This window comes from Centruroides sculpturatus, unplaced genomic scaffold, assembly GCF_000671375.1.
Source record: "Centruroides sculpturatus isolate CEXI.00-Female unplaced genomic scaffold, Cexi_2.0 scaffold457, whole genome shotgun sequence".
Lineage (NCBI taxonomy): Eukaryota > Metazoa > Arthropoda > Arachnida > Scorpiones > Buthidae > Centruroides > Centruroides sculpturatus.
In genome coordinates, this window is record NW_019385803.1 from 57,224 (window position 1) to 76,667 (window position 19,444).

At 29.7% G+C, this 19,444-nt stretch overlaps 1 protein-coding gene across 5 annotated transcripts in view; it reads left to right on the forward strand.

Moving 5' to 3' along the window:
- Positions 1-1,155: 1,155 nt before the first annotated feature.
- The window catches only part of LOC111642225 (serine/threonine-protein kinase BRSK2-like), a 159,449-nt gene continuing 141,160 nt past the window's right edge, over positions 1,156-19,444 (forward strand). For 2 of the 5 annotated variants that reach the window (XM_023388531.1, XM_023388532.1), the window contains exon 1: positions 1,156-1,491. In XM_023388531.1, coding sequence (XP_023244299.1) covers positions 1,392-1,491 — 100 coding nt within the window. In that variant the 5' untranslated portion in view covers positions 1,156-1,391. The remainder of the gene's footprint in view (positions 1,492-19,444) is intronic. The other 3 variants (XM_023388536.1, XM_023388534.1, XM_023388533.1) reach the window with 3 other exon arrangements.

The window sequence follows — 19,444 nt, forward strand, 5'->3', positions numbered from 1 at the left end:
TTATTGAGCTTGGATTGTAAAGCTGACTTAGTCAGCAAAAATTTATATCATAATGAGCACATAACAAACTATGAAAAGAGATATCTTTTATAGAAATATCAGAATAAGTATCAGAAAAGCAATCAACTAAATCATTAATATAACAATTAAACAAATAGGGACTCAAGGGATCCCCTGAGTCCCTTAATACTTATAAAATGACCATTATTAAAAGAATCTTCAATATAACACTTATTATGAGAGAATAATAGGCTAAGAACTGTAATAAAACAAAGGGATATTCCAAAATATGAAAGTTTTTTCCAAAGTAAGCTGGGATCTATCTAATTGAAAGCCTTTGTCAAATCAATTAGAGCCACATAACTTTTGCCGCTTCTGCCTGAGAACTAATTCTACAATACAATTTTAAAAAAAAATATATATATATTATATCTTGTTCCCCTGCCAGAAACAAAGTCACATTGAAAATTCAAATTTAATTTTCTTTTATGTATCCACAAATTAAGCCATTTCATCAATCATTGAAAATAACTTTCTAATTATCAATATATGTAATAGAGCTATTGGATAATAGTTGGAAGGATCCAAAACACTGCCTGTTTTGTAAATTGATTTCAACACAATTGTTTTCTACTTGTATGAGAACTTTATTATGTAATATATATATATATATAGTTTTGAGAGGCACACTCACACTTTTTTATCTATATATTTTTAAATCCTACACTTGTCAAGCTTGATCTTGTAACAGAATCTTTCAGAATCTACAAAATTATATAAAATGAAGCTAGGAGTAACTTGAAAGGAATAANTGTGGACTGCAAATAGAAAGAAATTAATAAGATGAACGTGTTTAAACATTGGGAAATAAAATTGCAAATATAATGCATCTAAACTGTCATAATAGAATACTTTGCGATGCTTTGAAATTCTTCATAAGTTCTTGACATTGTATAAATTTTTTCATCCACTTCCTTTCTATTGCAGAAAGAATAAGCTGTAGATGTGTGCAAGAAGGCCTGAAATTATGTTATATATATATATATATATATAATTTAGTTTAACGAAATTAAAAGTTAGTGTTTAATAATAATTGTATTTTTCACAAAAATTTATTACTATTACTGATTTTATTAAGGAAAATAATTAGCAAGGTGTCCTCTATTGGTGAAAATACGAAACTGGTCAGTGACGCATTATCTTCTGGTCAATTAATGGTGGTATATAACGTGTAGTGAGTTGTATTTAGAGAAAATATTGTCCGGCAGGGCGAGCTGACAAATCGATTAAGTTCCCGGATAATCTGATACCACCTTTGCCATTATGGCGAGGATGTCACCGATGTTATATTTAGTCCGGACGGAATAACGATAGTTTTACTTGTTAACATCATGTCTTCTCAACGTCCGAGTTCGTCCAGTGGCGACGTTCATCATTTCCAATACGTTGGTTCCTATCGTTTAGAGAAAACATTAGGAAAGGGACAAACAGGTAAGATTCGTTAATATAACCAGACGCGTGCGTTACTATAGGGTTTACCGCCAATCGGCGGCATCTTCGGTGATGTAATGGTTTCATCACGTTGCGTTATGACGTCATGAGTTGGAATACTTTTCATGTTTTAAATTTTCAATTAGAACTTACATTCAATTTTGTGTTTAATTTGATAATTATGAATTGATTAAATTCGCAATTTTATTCAAATTTAATTATCGATTCGTTCTTTTCTTCTTCTAATTTAATATGTAATATTTTGTTTTAAAATCAAGTTTCTTTTAAATGAAACATTTCAAATATTTTCACTTTAAAATGTATAAATAAATATTCATTATTTATAATTAAATAACAAGAATTGTTTTAGTAAGAGAGTATTATATGTTAATATTGTGTAAATCACAGTTCTTAATTTGATTAGTATCAAATTGTTGGATTTGTATTGATATTACAATAGACTCTTTAATGGCCACTAAATGGAAAGAAGCATTATCTTTTTCTCCATTTTCATAACCAAAAAAATATGTTAGAATATTGTTGACCGGGATTCTTATTCTTAATTTACATCAGATACGTCATTACTGTACAGTGCATAACAATATATTTTCTATATTTTATCCAACAGTGATTGATAACTGAACATAAAATTGTTCTCTTATTAACAGTAAATCTTTATCTTCTCAATATAATATATAAAAACAGGGAACAATAGTAGAGAAATTTGAGTATGATATACAGATTTTTCATAGAATATTTTTTATATATCTGTATGTAAATAGTCTGTCAATACTGTTATGAAAATGTCTTTTAAAATAAATAAACTAAAAAACTGGATAGTTGAAGTAAATGGCGATTCATTTATTTACCAACATAATGCCAAGTTTTGTGAATTTTTATGTCTTTAAATTGATAAAACTTCTAACAGTTGGGTAATAACTTATGATTCTATTTTCATTTAATTAACTATTATAAATGTAAGAAACATTTAGATGACACAGTTATACTAAAGCAAAAATCTTATGTATTTTAAAATGTTTTAGAATAGAAGAATCTGTCTTGAAGAATAAAACGAAGAATATTTTAAATTATATATGTAAAAGTAACATTAAGCTTCATTTACATAATAAATCTGTCAGGTTTAACAGCATTAGACAAAATAATCCTTAGGGAAAAAATCATTAAATATCTTGTCACTGATCAAAATATAATGGAAGTTATTTTGCTCAATTATAAAATAAAAAAGTAATAGCTAGCTATCATCTATAAATATTAAACATTTATAAACTTAATTAAAATTTATTAGTTAAGAAAAACATTGCATGAGTGTAATTCAGTATTTTCATTACAAGTAAAATAATTGCAATAAATATAATAAAGTGATGCTACATAATAATTAATCACAACTTGTATTAAAAATTATGAAAATATAAAATAGATAAATAAATTTTTCAGGTAATTATAAATAACATTTTATATATTATTAATGTAAACTTAGTTTAAATTAATTATAAATTTATTTGAAAAATTTTTGGATGAATTAAAAAATTAATGTAAATGAAACATTTGTGTGAAATTGTTAATATATAATACGTATCTTTAAAAAATATTTTGTATTTATAAACTATGTGAGAAGTATAGCCTCTATATAAAATTAATATTTTTTAGATTAATATTTATAATTTAATTGCTATTTTATTGTACATTAAAGATTCTATAAAATTTAAAACTTTTATCGTGAATACATATTTAGTAAGAGATATATAAGATTATATAAGAAATATTTTGAAATATATACACAATCAAACCTATGGACAACGACCAGTGATAGGAACATTAAAAAGTGGCTATTGTTTGGAGGTTATTTTGTATTAATTTTTGTCTAAAAAGGAAAAACCTTGTGGAAAAAGAGCCTTTGTTTATAAGTGGGCGTTTTTGGAGGTTCGACTATATTTGTATTTTTCTAAATTGCATTAATGTTTTTAAAGTTTATTACTAAAAAAAATGTAACCTAATGTTTAGAAATATAATCAAAAGAACATTAATCATAACTCGTGATTTTTTTACATTAAAAATAAACAAAAAAAAATTTATTTTAGAGAATTAAAAAAAGAATATTGGAAAATATATTGCCCAGAAAATATAATTTCCTGATTACTGTTATTTTTTGATATTTCCAAATAAATTTATAATTTTTTCAAATGAGGTGTATCCAAGATATGATTGTAAAATCAATTAAGATAACGCTAAAGTAATATTGACAAATATACGATGATGCATGTTCTTATATAATAAATCTTAGGGAAACAATGTATATATTAAAACTTTTATTGCTAATTTATATTAATAAAGCTTTAATGGAAAATACAGCTTTTAAATTTTAGTTAAATGTGATAATGGAGTTTTGTAATACACTGATATTATTATTTAATTATTAAAAAAATGATCAAAAAGAGTAATTTACTCATTTACTAATTAACGTAACTCAACGCTTATTATCACGTAAATAATTGTGGAAAGTTGTTGTTGCTAACTTTTTCATGTTTATTTAATTTTTATACATTACTTAATTAACTTCTAACAGTTATCTTCTTAGTCATAATTTATAATAATTAATAAACATTTTAAATTACAGTATTAGGTATTTTCTATCAGTGGATTAAACAAGAACAGTGTTCTATTTCTGTGTTTAGACATTTTAAGATATCTTTGTGAAAGTATTTCTAAGGCTGTTAAAAACACTGCGAGAAGCAATTAGAAAAGATAGAAATAAGATAAAATTTTTGAGCTTGATTGAGGAAAAAGTAAATGCAATGTTCACTTTGACTGTTTGAAATTCTTAAGTTATTGGTTGAAAAAGGTAAAAAGAATAAAAAGTTAAGATATAAGTAAAAATAATTATAGTAAGCCGTATTTTAGAATTACAGCATTTTTAATTTTTAGACATGGATAAAATACAGGTATTGTTATATTTTTCGTCTATTAATGGCCTTATCGTTGCAAAACTTTAGACATCTGGATCGCTGAGGGAGGGGTTAAGGCCTCAGCCTACCGCTCTGGGGCGCCCTGATCGAATCCTGGTGATCCCAGGAATTTTTTCGTGCGTGTTCTGTCCCGGATATTTTGGATCCGACCCTCACTACAGGGTCGCTCCATTGTAGACGAAACTCGCGATGGATATGGTTCATTAAAAAGGCATTAGTGCTTACGAGTCGGAAAGAGACAAATATTTTATTATTTTTAGTTAATAATAATTTCGATATATAAAATTAGTTAATAAAAAATTAAATAACTGTATTTATTTATTAAATTATTGCTGTAGAAAAAATATTATAATCGAAATAAAATAACAGTACTGTATATATTTGATTAACATAGGGATTCTATTAATCAAACTAAGATTTTATAGTATTTTTATTACAAAATTCAAAAATATTAAATTCGAAAATTAAATTAGTTTTGTTCATGAAATTTATAACATGTATGCCTATCATTTTATTTCTTGTGTAAATTTACATCACATTCAAATTTATACCATAAATAATTTGTGATTATATAGCCTACATCAGATAGCTTGGAAATGAACTGAATTTTATTCAGTTCTTCCAAAATGTAGAATAAAGAAATCTAACAGTAAGTTATATAATGTAACTTGCTGTTGGACTCCTTTATTTTACGTTTTGCCGGTCGGATGAAGGTTGAAGCGTCAGCTTATCGCTGTGGGAGAGTGGAAACGAATCCGGGCTGATCGAAAACAGCAGGATTTTTGGGATAGCCTGTCCCTTTTAAGCCTTCTCTCACCTTCCGGCCGTTTGATTGTGGGCCTGATCGAACTCACGATGGGCTTGAAGAAAGCCTTCTTAGTTCCTACAAGGTATATGGTAACTTTTTTATTATGGCAAAATATTCTTGTAATAAACGGATTAATATTACTTGAAAAGGTATTGTTACGTTAAAATTATATCTTAGTTTCTAATATATATATAATGAGAAAGGAGGAAAATATAAAATTTCTTATTGATACAGTCCTATATGAATTCATCAACAAAGTAAGGTGATTTTTATCTCATTACGACATGCGTATTATTGAGTAGATTTAATATCAACGCTAATTATATTAATTAGATTTTTCTAATTGAAAATAAACGATTCTTGGCATAAATCTATATTAATTTCTCATATAGATAAATTGATTATCTACAACTTTTGAAATTCATTAACGTTAATTCAAACGAGGGTAGTCATAAGATCTTTAAATAATTGCTTGATATTAATTCTTTATCGAGTAATAAGATGATAAAAATATAATTCTCACTCACATAATCATAATAATCCTCGTTATGTTATCTAATCTTGTACGTTTGGAAAGAAATGACCTTGCTGTCATGAAACTTGACATTTCAAAAAAGTAAATTCGATATTTGTATGCTTAGGGAGTGAATCGGTGTCGTAATATGTATCTATAAAAAAATCGATTATTATAAAAATATTAAATATTCCATCGTTTTATTGTGGCAGAATGGAAACAATATATAGTGATTTTCTTAATATTTGAATTTCTGTATAAAAATTTCTGTAAAAAAACGGTCAACTTTTTAAACATTCTATTTGCATTTTATTATTAAACCATGAAATTATAAAACAAAGTAAAGGTAATTTATCCTCTTTTTGTTTTTTTGTTGCATTATTCCCTTATCTCTGGAATATTACTAGATTACCCGATTATCGATTCATTTATTTAGGTTAGACGATGTGAACTGCCCACCTCAATGATCATAAAGTTCTATTATTTGTTATATTATTTTGTTGGATTTGGACGATGTTCGATTAAATGAACGAGAGTGATTATACTCGTATTATTTATATTATTCAGGGTCTGATTTGCACATAAGATAAACAAGATGAAGCTTAAGGCCTTCGTTTTTGGGCTTAGGATCTCATATTTACATGTATCATTATTTTATGGCAAGGAAAGGCTTGCTATGTTAGGTCCACAACAAGTCTAAGTTCTGCTCTATATCACGTAACACGTATCAAAGGTGTCATATACTACAATGCTGTACTTTTTCTTAGCGCGCTTCTACGATAGAAAGACTATAAATAATATTTTATATAAATATTTCTAAGTTAAATTAATTAATAGTTCTTTTATTTGGAATTTATATTATTCGAAATTAATTTGACGTTTATTTTATAAATTACATTATTATAAATATATGTGGACATAACTTTCATCATAACAAAAATGTCGAACTATTAATTATAATTCAATATAATTTATTCATAGAAATTACTAAAATTTTGTAAATATTTATTAATAATACAGGATGACTCAAAAGTCAGTTAACCGAGATATACAGGTTGTTTCAGAAATATATGTAAAAAAATGGAGAGATTGTAGAGGTTAATTTTGAGTCGAAAACTAATGTCAGTTTTTGATTCGAAGCATTCTTTTTGAGTTATAAGCGATTAAAAAATCATGACGTAATTTTTTGTTGACATATGAAAATTTCTGTTGACAATTGCATGTTAGTTTGATACATTTCATCATGGGCGTCAACCAATGATGAAGGGTATCAAACAAAGGGCAGAAAATTTCCAAGGGAGGGAGAAACTTGGAGACAAATAATTACATCAATAAACTTTTATTTAATTATTTGGGGGATTATTTTCACAAATAGATTATAGAATACAATGTTACAAAGCGTCCCATGGTCGAGGTTACATATCTCCAATCACTTTTTTTTTTATATATATATATAATTTGTGGAATTTTTATTTGATCCCACGGGAGGCCAAGTGCCCCTCTGCGGACGCCCATGTCCTTCATTTGTTATCTGCCATATAAATTTATTATCTGAATTTTGTCTTTTTTAAACAATACGTGCTATATTGGGTTTGTGGTGAAAATAAAAGATGTATTATTCGTTAGTAAGTTATCAATGCTTTTACAGTCATTACTGAACAGGATCAAAGGAAAAAGTCAAAATAATAATGTCTAAAAAGGATAAAAATTTAAGTAATAAATTATTATTGCAGATAATACATGAAGAGAATCAAACTAATATGAAATTATCAACAGATACGAGTATTTTCGTAGTCAGACGTCGTTTCTGCTGAACAGAAAATGACGTCATAATTTTTAAATCGCTTATAACTAAAACAGAAGCTTCAAATAAAAAAAAAGCACTAGAGTCGTAAAAAGGTTAACGTTGAATCTGAAACTTCTTCATTTTTACACATATTTCTGAAACACCCTGTATTTTAAAGTTATTTTGTCACTGGCGACAAAAAACATTTAAAAAATATATATCGGTTAACTAACTTTTGTGCTAATTTGTACATGGTTTATGGTCAACCACACAAATTAGAAAAGTATTGGGAGTAGTTGATCTGGAAAGAAGTTTAAATATAATGTAATTTCAGCCAAACCTCTAATAACGGTCACCTCTAAACAACGGATATCTTTATTGTTGTTGTTGTCGAAACCGTGTTGTATTTATGTATTGTATACTGGCACAATGAAGTGACTTTTCTTCAACACTAGGCAAGTTTCAATCTTTATTCAGTTAGAACGTTTTGCTATACATCTACGTTTCGGGCATTTGCCCCTCTTCAGCCAACTCACTTCGATACAAACACCAAATATACAGTAGAACACCAGACGACCCATAGGTTTACATAACGTTTCCACCATAAATTCCGTTTTATTTTTACAATAACATAATTTGTTATCTTAATTTTTACTAAAGTCGTACCATTCTTATCCGTTCTTTCAAGCGTATCTCATAGGAAAGGCTTATGAGATACGCTTGAAAGAACGGATAAGAATGATACGACTTTAGTAAAAATTAAGATAACAAATTATGTTATTGTAAAAATAAAACGGAATTTATGGTGGAAACGTTATGTAAACCTATGGGTCGTCTGGTGTTCTACTGTATATTTGGTGTTTGTATCGAAGTGAGTTGGCTGAAGAGGGGCAAATGCCCGAAACGTAGATGTATAGCAAAACGTTCTAACTGAATAAAGATTGAAACTTGCCTAGTGTTGAAGAAAAGTCACTTCATTGTGCCAGTATACAAGGATATCTTTATATTTCTGTCAGTGACAGTTGTTCAGAAGTTTGACTATACTAAAATAATATACTAAGTAAATTTAAAGAAAATAAAATTCAAAAATGGAGCTAAATGTTATCATCTATCAAAAGATAAACGAGTAATGTAATTATTGTCTCGATGTTTACAAATGTGAATTTTTATTTACAAAAAATAAAAAAGCAATGATAATTTACATTTGCATATGTAAATTGTTAATGACTTGTATTTAAGTTCGTGTAAGTAAATTAGATTAACATCAGTAAATCATTTTGATTTAATTTAATTATTATAGCTTACGAGTTAGTACGTACAGAATGGAAAGTTTTAACTTCAAAATTATCAAAACTCGGTACTATATTTTAAATATAAAGTCGAAATAGCGGTTTATTAAGAAAACCAGAATAATTTATTAATTAAATTATTACAAATATTAGATTGATAAAATTAAAACCGATGTATATCCTATATCTTATATTAAACTAAAAATATATTTAAATTTTTTAAACAAAAAATTAAATGTTTGGGAATTTGTAAATTATGCTAAAATCTGAATCGATAGTACTGGAAATTAATAAACAGCCCTCTGTATGTACTATCAACCTTTGACGTGATGTTGTGACGGAGAAATTTTTGTGAAAGTATATAATAAATGATCCGAAAATATTTGATTCAAATCTCAATTGGGCTGGTTTAATGGAATACGGCAACGCAACACAAGACCGATCTGCGAAGAGGTTTTCCCTCCGGGAGGACCATCTATGGGAACTGACCCATATTTAGGTGTTAGACATGAAGAAGACCCGGAAAACTTCACAAATCCTTGGTCAGGCGCGAACCCGAGACCAGCTGTTAGTGGCGTTATCCACTCGGACACTGGTTGGCTCAAATCTGTATTGGCAAAACAATATTTCTTTGGAGACCGACTGATGCTAGTAAAAATTCTCGATGCAAAATTGATTCATTAAACCTCTAAACTGTTTCATAAGACGTTTCTAATACTGCATAAATTAAATTACTGGTAATAATTAGGATTATTTTAAATGACTTCTGAATCGTTTTTAATTCTGAAAGGAAGTCAAATGTTTCATTCGGTCTCAGCACTTTTGGTTCTTTTACTATATCAATTTTTTGTTTTTATAGTTGCAGCTTCTCTTTTGAAATAATGAAATTTACCGAGCTTAATAATTTAGTTTCCGTTGATATTTGAATTAATTTTATTTTCGTATTCTGGTTCTGACCGAATGATTTATACTTTGTGAAGAGTCCGGGATTAAATGTGATTATTCATGAGTGACAAAAGTGAAAACATATTCGGAAAACGCATAAAACGAAAGCTATATATACAATTATATTTTTACTTTCCTGGCTGTTATATATAACAGAGGGAAAGGTTGGCGATAGGTCAAAAAATGACACTCCCGAAGATTTTTACATTTTTGGACTCGGGTCCTTAAAACGTCGAGAAATGCAAAAAAAAAAAAAAATTCGTATGGGGGTAATTTTTATATGTAAGGGTGTGTGTTTGTGAATGTATGGCACGATTTTGTTCACCCTCTTTGAAGCTTAATAATTCCTGTGCTTTTTGTCAAAAATTTCTGAAATTTTGCAGAAAGGTTTGTGTACTGGGGATTGATGCTATTAAACTTTGGTGATTAAAAGTCGAGGGGATGGGATGATAAAGGGGTCGTGTGTATCTCCAGTAGGTCGAACTTTACTCGTTATTAGCATTTACAATTTTTATAAAACCCAATCCTACCCTCAAAATTAAGCTTTTTGCCATTTTATGATAGTTAAAAATATAAAAAGTTTTAAATAATAAAATATCATAACAGATGGCTCCAACAAATGTTTCCGGGAAAGTTAAGCAACTATTTTAACATCTCACTTAGATGACCGGATGACTGAGGCGGTAAAAATATCAAACTGCTGCTTTAAGGAACTGGATTTGAGTTCGAATTCGAGTCATCTTAAAAATTTTATGGGTAGGTTGATTCGGATTTGTCGCGTACCATCCTTGTCACCAGACCGTCTTATGGATCGAGCCTAATCTATAATGAACAATGGAAAAAATATCCTCTTAGTGTTCGTAGAGTGATGAGAGTTAACATTACATTTTTTTTTTTTTTTTTTTTCAAACTGATTCGAATCGGATTTATAGAATAAAGCAATGCAACACTTGGGTGATCTGCCAACAGGGAGCGATGCCTCTCGGGAGGACTTCTCTATGGGGAAACTGATCCCAATTTAGATGTTAGACATGTGAAGAAAACCCGGAAAAAGTCCTGGTGGCTAGCCCATTGGTGAAGTTCAAACTCGCGACCAACTACCCAAGTGAATAACGTCGGTAGTCTTTCCACTTGGACAACTTAAGAGATGATATCTGAGTGAGTTTGAGTGAGATTTAAAGTTTAACTATCTAAATCCCTCGATCTCTACAGAAAGTATTCTAAAATCATCTTTCTTGTTTTAATAATAGTCGAGACTAATTTGTACGAAGAACATTTTGAAAATCGATCAACTAATTAGTAATTCTATTCTGTTCATCGAAAATACAATAAACAAAAATACTTTTACGAAATACAGACGTAGTTATTTCCTCAAATAACATTTTCGAATAGCTCGGCATTAAGATCTTAATAAAACTTCGATTTCGTTAAGATATTTTGTTTTGTAATAAAACAAAACAAAAAACAATGGACCGATCACTCAAATATCGTGGAGAAGAGCTTCGTCGCAGTTGGAGATCTGGTTATCAGTTTCATTCACGTTTTTTCTATCAAAATCGTCTTTTCTCGTCATCTTTACTTCCTTTATTACTTGACATATTACATAAATGTCAAACACTCTTAGGAAATAACAAAAATTGTTTCCATTAAATTACATTTAATTTTAAATATTTCCGAAAATAAGAAATAAACTGTTAAATACTTAAACTATTCAATTTATATAATTATCCACACATTATCTAATTTAACTAAATGCATTAAAAGTCATTACAGATACTTTGCGCTTTAGTTACTTGGGCTGCAAATTAAAGAATAAATCTGTTATGGAGCAACTTATTAAAGGAAATTGTTCTGTAACACAGTATATCACAAAACCGATATGAAGAAGTAAATCGGAATTTCCGATAAGCTAAAATGGGTTTTTGATCGAACTTCTTTGCGTTTAAAATATACTGTTTCGTATAGATAAGATATATAAAAATTGATTACAAATTTAAAAATCGGAAACACTTTTCAACAAATATATACAATATAAAAAAATCTTATATATCAGTAATAGTAATAATTAATATAATTTGCTTAATTGGAGATAAATATAAAAAAAGGCTATAAGATATTGTATGGGACTGTCCATAAAATACGTAACGCAAATGTGGTTTGGTATGCAGATAATCGTGACGATGCATTATAAGGAAGTAGTAATATTTAAGTAATGCTAAAGTTTCAACGCTCAGATGACAGGATGATTCATTTTTCTTCTTTAACTATCGCGTAGCGAATCGTACTTTTTATGTCACTGCTTTATACAGTACTGTACATTATACACGTGATTAATAAAATAATGTAACGTCTGGTATCCTGGTGCTATGCACTATTCCTTAGTACAATTAAGGGGATCGATCGTAATTTCGGTGGTGGTATGCGCGACAGCGTTACGGAATGTTATGGGGACGGGATAGTAGTCAAAAAGTTTAAAAATAAAGATCGTCCATACATTACGTAACACTATGTGTAATGGACGTTTTTAGTTATGTTAAAATAATAAGTTGATATGAGGTAAAAAGTTGTCTGAAAAACATAAATTATTGATCCGTAATATATCATAAAAGTCAGAAAGTTTATTTGGATATCTCTATAAATAAATAAATAAATGGATGAAAACAGGAAAAAATTATTTGTAATATAAATGATATGATCATTTTTTGTTTAAAATCATAAGTTTTTGAACAATGATATCAAATTTAATAAGTTTTAATTACTTGTCAGTTCTTTTAAAGTTAATTTTTTGAAATACAGTAATTGTAATAAGATATTTATCTGATATTCAAATAAATTTAAATTTAATGGAAGAGGACAAAATAATAACACTTGAAAGAATAGTATTTAACTTAAAAAGTTTCGTTTGTAGTTTGCAATTTTTTTAATTTTAGATGGATCAACTACCTCATTAGAATGGATGACAGCGCTTTTTGAAACTGACTTTTTTGAAACTGAAAGAAATATTAAGTATCTTGGAAAGAGAATATAAGCTGTCCTAAAAGTAGGTTGTGAGACCAAGAATATTTTAAACTTAATACAGTAATACCTCAACTTACGCTACCCCGACTTACGCGAATCCGGAGTTACGCGATTTTCAAATCTCGTCGATTCGTCTGTTGTTTGAGCGCCACGCAACACTCGATTACTCACTCCCCCACACTATTGTTCGGCTTACGTGTTCGGACGTGTCGCGCGGAATAGACACATAGCTACAATTTATTTTGTGTTATTTATTTCTGTGTTTGTTATATCTACGGAGACTCGAGAGACTCTATGTGGTGATTTCTTGTAACCGTGAACGAATCAAAAGACGAGATAAGATTAACGAGAACATTTATTAGCTTACATACATCCGACTTGGATTTTACACGAATTGCGAAATTATACCCCGACTTAAGCGAATTCGACTTACGCGGTTATCGCTCGGTCCCACCTATCGCGTAAGTTCGGGGTATTACTGTACTTCGTTTGTCTTAAATCGATAGCGGCTCGTGGCGTCGTGGTTTTGATTAATTTTAGGTTAAAATTAAGGTATTTATCAAAGCCAGCGCCAAAACATTATACGTAACAAAAACAATTTTATTAATTTAAGGAGCTGGAAGTGCGCCTTCCTGCGACAGCACCTCCATGCGCCAATCAGTCACTGTCTTAAACTGATTATTCATGATCAGTTTTTCCCCCTTCTCTCTCTGTGCACTAAGAAAGCATTTTTTCCCATACTTATTGTGGGTTCTGCAGACCCATAATAAGGTGGCGAGGTTATGGGACAGGGCCTGATTTATCTGGGACAAACCGTCCATGAAAATTTTCTAGGGAATTGCTGGCCCGGATTTGATTCTCGTTCTCCCAGTGCGGTAGGCTGACTCATTAATTTCCTCGGCCGTCCAAGATTATTATAATTTCATCACCAAAATGTTTTATTTGGTGCAATTTGATTAATATCACAACATTTTAAATCAAATTACAGTCAGAAATGACTTAAACAAAAGAAGTGATATGATAAATCACAATTCATTTGAAAGAAAAAGTTATAAACAGTTTAATTTTGAAATTATCATTATTTGTAAAATGTGAAAATAGGACCAAATGTCCTTTACAGTTTTATTTGAACTTGGAGATGATTTATTAGTTACAGATCAAAACATTACATATTTAAATATATTTTATAAAACGTAATTGGTAAACAACAAGAAGAGAACAAGAGGTAATCAATTGGCATATAATTGGTATTATAAATTTAAAAATTGGCCGGATGGCCGAAGCAATAGCGGCGAGATGCGAAGACAATAGGCAGAGGCATCAGCCTATTGTTCTGGGCGGTCGAGAAACTCCAGGAATTTTTCCGGGTGATCTTCCCAGATATGTCGGACTCGTCTATCACCATCCGGTCGTCCCATTGTGGGCCTGACAGAACCCACGATGAGCGTGAAAAAAAGGCTTTCTTAGTGGAAGGAGAAAATTTTTTCTTTAAATTGCAATTATTTAATTGCATATGCTCATATTTGTCAACTTTATTTCTTTTAGATTGTAGCAAACTAAATTAGTAATAGTTGTAGGAGCACAATAGGAGAATATGGTTGCTTAAAGTAATTGCGATTTTTTTGACATAAGTGCTTTTTGCTTTATGTATTATAGAACATTTTCTCTTTCTTTATATATAAGTGAGTCTAAATTCCAGGTAACTAAATAAGATTTGGGATGAAAAGGGTAGTTTTTCTTCTAAGATAATTAGGTTAGATTATATTTTTATAATACGGAGGATATAATCTAATTCAAATCATTCTTCGAGTTTGTAAAAAAGTAAAGGAAATTTTCAAAATCTTAATGGTGAGGAGTTTTGCGTCTTTTATTATTTGGTTCACCAATGGTCGAATGGGTAAAATCACTGAAACTGGTGGTTGGTTCTGGATTCGTGCCTCAACAACCTGGTCACATAGAGTGTACAGTACTTGGTTTTTTTCATGTCTAAAGGCCAATGCACAGAGCGACAAATTACGACGACGGCTGGATTAACCAATTTCTTTGGCCCGGTGTCACGGTACTAACAGAAAATTGGTGATAAAAGTTGATACTGATGTTCGTCTTAATTTTGTCGCCCGTGTGCATTGGCCTTAACATCTAAATAGGGTGAGTTTCTCATCAAAGTCCTCCCAAGAGACACGTCCATGTGTTGCGTTGCCTTATACCAGGGATGATGAACATTTTTGAGCCTGCATCTGTTCATAGATATGTAAATCTCGGATAATTCGAAGTGGGGAATATTTCGTCCTCTGAATTTCGAACTAACGAGGACTTCCTGTATATATAAGGTAAAACATTTTACACTATAAAATTGTGGTATTCTATAATAGTATATAAAGTTACAAAGTACAGTAGAACCTCCATTATCCGGATTTTCGATTATCCGGATTGTTCAAAATAAACAAAAATTTTACGAATTTGCTGATTTGCACTTGGCGAATTACGACACTGTTTATGTACGTGATGGAATACATAACTTTTTTGTTTCAACAACGTCTCACCCAGCATAGTGGTCGTAAACTCTTAAATATATTTTACGTAGTAATAAAAATATAACTTGACATACGTATTTATAAATAATTTATATTCAAATTACATCATTTCTATGACCAAGGGCGGCGTAAGGCATGGACGACGTGGGCCACCGTCTATGCCTCACGGTCCGAAGGGCCTCGCGTTTCGAAGGTTTATCCATTACTTAAAAACCGCGAACGCGACGAAAAAATTTTACTCGTCATAAAACGATAAATAGTTTGGCAAATTTTTATTCATAAAAATGCAGTTTCAACTGCTTTTTATTTTATAAAATCCGTCTTCTTGCGCTACCAGAGGGCCTTTCAAACAATAGGTAGTCTTTTAGCGTTGGTCAGTAGTAGTTCAAATTCAATACGAACATTTGTTTATTGAAAATTTGATCACGGTTTAAATACAGTATTTACTTTTAATATTATCGATATGTCATCGAAAAGAAAACGTGTTGTATTATCATTAAAAGACAAATTAAAGTATCTGTTTCGATTATCCGGATTTTTCCTTATCCGGACTACCTTCATCCCCAATTAGTCCGGATAATCGAGGTTCTACTGTATATTGAAAATTTTTTGTTATTTTAAAATTAATATTTGTAACGGTTTCATTCAATAATTACATTAAATTTCTTATAATAGTTTGCATCTTACTTTAGGTGATTTATCAGATATTAAAAAATTGCTGTTAATTTTATCATTTATTCATTCTGAATTAACTTCATTATATCAACTCACAGCTTTACAAAATAATGTAAACATTCATTAAATATGTTTTAATTTTTGAAAAGTGTATTTACTTTGATAAAATATAATAGTCCTTGTTTGATATCTAATGAATTATATTATTATCGTTGTTTTATTTACAAATTACACAAGTGTATTCTCGTTAGAATAATTTTCCAAAATGTTTTTCCACACAATGAGAAGTTTGAAACTTGAAGAAATTCATTATATACTTAACGGAATGTTAAATTTTGTTCTAATATCCTTGTCTTGCAAACTCGCTCTTTCTTCTAATTTATCACAATCAACCTTGATTATATTAATTACAATAACAGATGATATGCTAAAAACATTAAATCTTCATAATTACCAGCATTTATTTAAATTAATAATAGAATCTCGATTTTTTTTGTACAAGAATATATTTAACATTATGTTAATAACAAAATATACCTAAACCTATTGACAAGTTTTAAACTTAAGAAAAAACTTTTTGAGTTTAATTTTGTTTGGATCATTCAGATTACTGAAAATTCACCAACGAGTAGGCAAAGGCCTACTCGTTACCCTGCCGCTCTGTGGACCAAGGTTCGAATCTGGATCGGGAATCTCAGGAATTTTATCTTTATCGCTTGACTGCCTTAATTGTGACAATAAAAAACGATTAATGGATACGATTTAAAAGGCTGTCTGAGTGCCCTCGGGGCAGAGTTAAAAATAAAATAGGTTTATGTATGTATGTCTCTTTAATCCGACATTAAGTTCGGTAGACTCTCATTACAGCTTTCAGGTTAGACACTTCTTTCATTGTTTCCACATATTCATTTCGGACTTATATAAATATTAAGTCCCTCTTTAGTGCAATACTACAAATTATTAAAAAACACAATTAGTAACATGACAAAATTCTTCGCGTGTAGGTCATATTCACTGACATAAAACTATCATACTTAAAAATTGTCACACTTATACGATACCTATGGTCTGTCTTCTAAAACCACGGTGTATAACGGGTAACATTGGGAAGATTTTAAAATACAACCATTAAAAACACCACAAATACATTTTCCAACATTAATACGGAAAACCTAATATATTAATAATTTTTTACTTTATAACATCATATATCTTAATAAAATACCAATATAACACGATACTCACTTTTAACATGTGCTCATAAAATCTTATATAAGTACAACTTTTAAAGAATATGTATGTTCTACAATATAACGTTGCAGTAACTGCAATTATAATCGTTTTACATTAATTATATGTAATACTTTAACACTAACTTAGTTTCTTGAAGCTTTTTCAGAGTGAGCCAATAAATACTGAATGGTGTTATCCACTGAATACTGGTGGACTCACTCTGAAATAGAGCAAAATTAATAAATAGAAAATCCATAGATTAGGAAATGGTTAACAATTCAAAATATTTCATATGTCCATAGATTAGGAAATGGTTAACAATTCAAAATATTTCATATGTTCATTAAATATGTCCAATAAATACAGCATAATCAAACGTTTATTTTTTTTTAAATAAAGAAAAGGTAAAGAATTAGATAAGAAGGTGCTAATTTAATAATACATTTATTTTCACAAATTATTATCACAAAATATTTTTTTTGTCTTAATAAATTGCTATTTGTTTCTTGTCTGTTCACCATCAAATTTTTGTTTCTTCAAATAACGAAAACAAAAAAGTATTATCTTAGACACTTTCCAAAAGTTTACTATGCATTATCATTTATACTGTAGTTATTATCCGTTATAAGCACATTATAGTCAGGATTGTCGAGAGCTCATATATCGTGCCCAAGAGTAGATCGGGTTCCGTTTGTCCCTTTTGCCATTTTTGTACAAATGAAAAACTCAGAATGGTGGTTTGTTAATAAAAATCAGCCTTAAAGATTTTATTTTCTGTTAGTAAAAGTGGTATTCATTTATAGGGCTAATTTTTCTCCGGGCCCGGGGAAAAACCACAATGCCCCCCTCTCTACGGCACTGATTAGACTCAAAAATTATTCCGACTTCTGAATTTTTTTGTTTTAGCTTTATATTATATATTCGTGCAAAAAACAATAAAAACGTGGCTCCTTTATTATCGACACATTTAACTTATTTATGATGACGTCTATCTAACATAGAAATAATTTCCAGTCAGTATATGAGAGATTGTTCATTCGAATTATTTCTTTACAGAAAATTAACACTACTGTTTGTCAACAGAAGTGTTAATTTTCTGTATAGAAATTTCTCATAAACAATTTCTCATATACTTTAATCTCGATTAAAGTTTATATTTTTTGTTATCTGATTAATACAATATATGCAAAAAGTAATAATGTAGTGATTTGTTTGAGTAATCAATTCCGATGCGTTACCAACGAGACTACAAATAGCAAACGAACTGTAACAGGGAGGAACTGTAATGATGCCATTTTGCGCTTCGAAGAGATTAAATGTAAGCGTTTTTATAATCAGGCGAATACAATTATATTTAATGTTTGTAGTAAATTAATGAATTTGCCTTAAAGCAAATTACGGGAAAAAATCACAGATTTATTTAACTACAGGGTGTAGTATCGTTATAAGTTCAAAAATAAAATTTTAAATATCAGTTAATGGAACCGTTCAAGTATTACATCAGTAAAAGTTAGTCCTTTTTAATTCCCCTTTCCATCACTATTTATCAGAAATGAACGTACATATCTCCTTCCACTAATTAGCCACATCAGAACAGAGGTTAAAACCTTTCGCAAATACACATATTATTTTTAGACAATTTTATTATGACTGAGGAGAAAGATAAGCGATGTGGTACAATCTAACGTCACCAAAGACTCGCCCTCCCTCTCCATCACACAAACAATTGTTAGATACAAATGAATCCTCCTCTCCATAATCTAGTGACGTAATACTTGAATGGTTCCTAACAAATAATTTCTAGAAAAAGAGGAGTAATTTTAAGTTTTAATTAAATATTATTGTAGATTTGTAGTTACTTTTGCAATATAAAAAATGGTAACTTTTAAAATTTATTATTATTTAAAATATATACAGTGAAAACTGCTTAGACGACCACCTGCATTCGACGGGCACCTGTCAAAACGGGCAAAAATTTCTGGCACGGAATAGTTTATCCATAGTCTTCGTATAAGTTACCTGTATTAAACGACCACCTGTGTAACGCGACCGCGGGCATCGATTTTTGGTCCGAAACAACATACAACACCTGTAATAAGCGACCACTTTCGCGAATGTATCTGGTCTAAACTATTGTAAGAACCCATCTCAACAACGTTTCCATTTC